Source organism: Vollenhovia emeryi, unplaced genomic scaffold (genome assembly GCF_000949405.1).
Source record: "Vollenhovia emeryi isolate VEMERY1.0 unplaced genomic scaffold, V.emery_V1.0 DF939121.1, whole genome shotgun sequence".
Lineage (NCBI taxonomy): Eukaryota > Metazoa > Arthropoda > Insecta > Hymenoptera > Formicidae > Vollenhovia > Vollenhovia emeryi.
Window position 1 is genome coordinate 4418298 of NW_011967245.1, and position 4683 is coordinate 4422980.

Below are 4683 nucleotides of genomic sequence, written 5' to 3' on the forward strand. Positions count from 1 at the left end.
TACACACACGCGCACACACGCACACGCACGCGCACACGCACGCGCACGCGCACGCGCACGCGCGCACACACACAGACACAGACACACACACACAAACGGCTCTTTTCAGGAGTGCACATCGGGTAATGCCAATACCGGCGGTATATGCCAATAATGCAAGGGTTACTTTAAAGTACTGTGTCCTTGCGACAAAAAATGGTAGCGACTTGCTTTTTTTTTAAATTGAAGAGGAAGGTTTGTACTTTATGTGCCTGCAAACAGTATCCCCGAAGAAAAATGTACCTAGCCCATGCACTCCGTCAAACTTTGCAATTTTCAATATAACAAACATGCCCTCACATTTAAGGTGTTACAGTGGTAGGGATGCAACACACCTAAAAATTAACTATAGTATCTTAAAGTAGAGATTTCAAGCTTTAATTTAAAAAAAGAACATAATTTTACGATGATTTTTCGCGGAGTTACCGTCAGTCAAAGTTGACCAATTTTTGCATAAAATTTTTCTATGCCATATTTCTTTTGAGCAGTGTAAATAAAGTACAGAAAATGATTTTTTAAAATAAAGATATACAAATATAATTACAATTATATCTGTAATTAAAATGCAATAAAAATGAATTATTATGATAGCAGATTTAGCAGGTTTTTATTTCGAATTTGTCATTTCGACATAACGTGTACTCATTAATAATAAATCCTTATCAATATTAATTTAATTATTAGAATACAATAGAATACAAAGCAGTAAAAATATTATTAATTTCTCTACTATCTAATTGGTCAACGATTTTCTATCTCATTTTATATGAGTGCGATAGAAATCGTGAGATACAAAATCGTCGATCAATCACATAATAAAGAAAGAGACAGAGATTCACCCAACAGCCTTTCTCTCTCTCGGCGACATCGAGAGCAATAGGAAGCAATAGGACCACCCACTTCAGTATGTTATAGAGTATCTACTATATCATACAACAGATTCTACTTTTTATTGTTTCAATATGAAAAGTTATAAAAAGTATGTAAAACGGATTACCCGATAATATTCTAATACCAAGTATAAACATAAATGATCTTAAAAAACATGAAGCATTATTTGAAATTATTATTGTGTGCAAAAATATTTAAATATTTATAATATTAAAAGTTATAATTACAAAAACTAGTACAAATGTTAATGTCTGTAAAATCTGTAAAAATAATTAAAGTACTTTCCACACTTAATTATAATGAATTCAAATAACGAAAAATTTTATATCCCAAAGTGTACACGATGTTATAATATCATATATAATGATATATTGTAGATATTATAACAGGAAAAGTGACGACAAGTGACGACAAGTGACAACACAGCTTGTAACAGAGTCTATGGATGCTATTAATTTCATACAGGTGAGCTATAGTCGCTGCATAGCTAATATTTGAAGAATTTATTTTCTCGTACTTCTCTATTGTGCTATTAAACAATATTGCAACATTGTCGATAGGTAAAAATAAAATATTTCATAATGTATAACAAAGTAAAAACTGTAACCAAGTATCTCGGACAAAGTTCACGGTTACCGCTGAATTGATGACAATTTGAAGAATTTATTTTTCTATATGTTTGACTGCGTATTTGACTTCTTTTTTATTCCACGATTGTCTCCGCAAAAATAATAATACATTACGCAATTTTGTAAAAGGTATTATTTGGAAAGAATATCACTTCTCAATGTACGAGAATATTATATCACAAGAAATTATATATCACAAGAAGAACATCGCTACCAGTCTGTTATTATGATAATAATGTATCATCGATTAAATATTTTATATGAAGAGGGAAGTTGAGCGAAATGTCGTTCGAATAGAAAGACTATAGACATTACGAGATTGTTGTTCTTAGAATATTATTTGATTCGTCATATAACGTACAGCAAATATTCGATTAAAAACTTTTCAAGTATTCATTGAAGTTTGTACAACAAGTCGATTGAAATTTTCGTAAGTTTAATGTATAATAAATATACTATTTTAAATTAATATAATAATAATATTGTATAATATAGATGTACTTTGGTATATTTTACTCATAACTATCTATATCTTTTTATAGCTATTATTATACTAACTTTTGATATTTATATATAATTATTAATATATATATATAATAGACATGAAAGCAACTAGTTAGAAATTATTTATATATCACAAGAAAAACTAAACAATCCAATATTTCGTAATTTAATATTGTAAATATGATTTATACACATGCAACACGCAATTGAAAATCTCGATCTGTTAATTATCGCTTTATTATCAGTTTATAATTATTATAATAATTGAAACTTGTAGTAAATAAGTGCATACATTAATCAAAACAGTGTTTGATGTTGGGCAAGTGGATGTTGAGAAGTGATGTTGGGAAGAAAAGCGAAATGCCTGTCATGAAATTAACGCTCACGGTTTTAGCGGTCGCAGGATGCTGGCGACCAACATCGTGGACGTCGCTGTTTAGACACATAATGTATAACGCTTATACAGCGTCAATAATTATAATTTTATATACATTTGCAATAACCCAAATTATGGAGCTGATATTTAATACTGATGACACATTTGGTGATGCCTTGTTCAACGTTTTGATTTCACTTCTGGCTTGCTACAAGGCAATCATTATACGGATATATCACGACAGTATTATAAAATTAATTGATACTCTCGACGAAAAACCATTCAAACCAATGAATGCGAGTGAAAACATAATTCGAAAGAAGTTCGACAGGAGAATAACGTGAGTTATCACTTATATTATCGATAAATCGCTCATTTACAACAACATAACTTTAAACTTGTCATTTTTAGTTTGCAAAAAACTAGTCTCTGAATCTTTAAATGAAGAGCTAATTCTTGTCTCTTTAGTCGTTACACTAAAATTGCAAAAAATAAAAGTTTTAATGATACAAAACATTAAGACTTGTTTTCTGGAAATTTTTGTGTTTCGACATGTGTTGTTGTTGTAGGAAATAAACAAAATATACTAATTTAATTATGTATTTTATATATTATTAATTTTCTAGGAATAATACATTATGTTACCTCGTCCTCATTTTTGTAACTGTATTTTACATGATTTTGCTTTCGCTATTCACGGATTTTAAGAATGGAGCTTTAATGTACAAAGCATGGTTACCATTTGACTACACAATATCTGCGCTATTTTATTTCACCTACGCTCATCAGATATTAACTTTGATATTTATCGGTCTGATCCATCCTACATGTGACAATTTAATTTGCGGATTATTGTTGCACGTTTGCTGCCAGATCGAGATTTTAGAATACCGTTTGTTAAACGTTGCAAATGGTCGAGAAAATCTACGCGATTGCGTACGCCACCACATACATATATTTGAGTAAGTTTTATTAATCCTAGAATGTTATGTTTCTTTAAGATGAATTTGTTTTTATTACAATTTCTTGTTGGTGATAGTTGCAAAATTTTTAACTTTTTAATAATATTTCCTCTATCCGTAATTGAGACTCTTTAACCATAATTTAAAGAGGTGTAGTCTACATGTAAAATTATTGTAAATTAGAGAGAGAGAGAAATTATTTTTATATAGTTCATAGATTTATTCAAATTTTCGTTTAAGGTTTGTGAAAATAATTATTGCACTTCTTGTAAAAAAATATACATTTCTATCTACCATAATTGCATATTAATAATATTGTATTAGAAATATGTTTTCAAAACTGTAACTTATCTTCAATTGAACAGAATTGAACATAATTGCCATCTCAGATAACTTTTCTTTAAAAGAGCTACTAGAAAAGCTATTATAAAACTACTTGTTGAATAATAGAAGTATAAGATGTTTTTTATGTTTCAATATTTAAAGCTGCTAGGTAATGTAAATTTATATATTTAATATTGATAAAAAAGATAAATAAATTGAAGATGTTCTCTGTAATTTCAGATATGCGTATATGTTAAATGACAGATTTGCCAAAATAATTCCTAGTGAGTTTGCAATGATCACTGTAGTAATGTGCTATAGTTTAATTCAAATGGCTTTGAAATCGTCCAATACCATTTCTTATATACAGGATATAATGGTTGTGGCTTCCACACTGGCTCCGATTTTTTATTACTGCTGGTTCGGAAATGAAATCAAGCTGAAGGTAGTAACTAATTTAGTAGTAATTAATTAGCTAGTAACTAATTTTAATTTTATACTTGTTAACTTAATTTTACTTATATTAGTTAACTGAAAGAAAGTTGTGAAGTCAACGTTATATCTATCGCTACGAAAAGAAGAAAGCGTATTCATACGCAAACACATACACATAATCACCATACATACATACATGGTCTGTCCTTAAAGTAGTCGGACTGAGTCAATTACAAAATATTTATTGACAGAAATAATATATGCGCTCAATATTTGTCAAAGTAGGACCCTTCTGCATCCACACACCGCTGGCAGCGGGATTTCCAGCCCTCATACGCTTCCTGGAAGGCGGCAGCCGGAATGCTGTTAAGCTCCCTCGTCACGGCCTGTTGTAACGCTTCCACCGAGCCATGATGGTGTCCTTTCAGGACGGTTTTGAGGCGGGGGAAGAGGAAAAAGTCTGGTGGGGCAACGTCGGGACTGTAGGGTGGCTGAGGCAGGGTTGCGATGTTGTGTTGGACCA

The 4683-nt window shown here is 30.7% G+C and overlaps 1 protein-coding gene across 2 annotated transcripts; it reads left to right on the top strand.

The window, feature by feature from the left end:
* The first annotated feature begins 1650 nt into the window (after positions 1-1650).
* Positions 1651-4662, top strand: LOC105570334 (odorant receptor 59a-like). 2 transcript variants are annotated; one of them, XM_012027457.1, is made up of 4 exons: positions 1651-1989; positions 2370-2779; positions 3066-3401; positions 3966-4662. In XM_012027457.1, the coding sequence occupies exons 2-4, from the start codon at positions 2376-2378 to the stop codon at positions 4198-4200; spliced, it is 975 nt and encodes a 324-aa protein (XP_011882847.1). In that variant the 5' UTR covers positions 1651-1989; positions 2370-2375; the 3' UTR covers positions 4201-4662. The 2 variants fall into 2 exon arrangements, with proteins under 2 accessions (XP_011882847.1, XP_011882848.1); XM_012027458.1 differs by having other exon boundaries at positions 2458-2779.
* Positions 4663-4683: the final 21 nt, after the last annotated feature.

What these genes read in the sequence shown, in the direction of transcription:
- LOC105570334 (XM_012027457.1), top strand. Translation starts at nt 2,376, where the DNA reads ATGTTGGGCAAGTGGATGTTGAGAAGTGATGTTGGGAAGAAAAGCGAA. An exon ending in AAGTTCGACAGGAGAATAAC is followed by an intron (nt 2,780 to 3,065) that starts GTGAGTTATCAC and finishes TTAATTTTCTAG; the next exon opens with GAATAATACATTATGTTACC. An exon ending in CACCACATACATATATTTGA is followed by an intron (nt 3,402 to 3,965) that starts GTAAGTTTTATT and finishes CTGTAATTTCAG; the next exon opens with ATATGCGTATATGTTAAATG.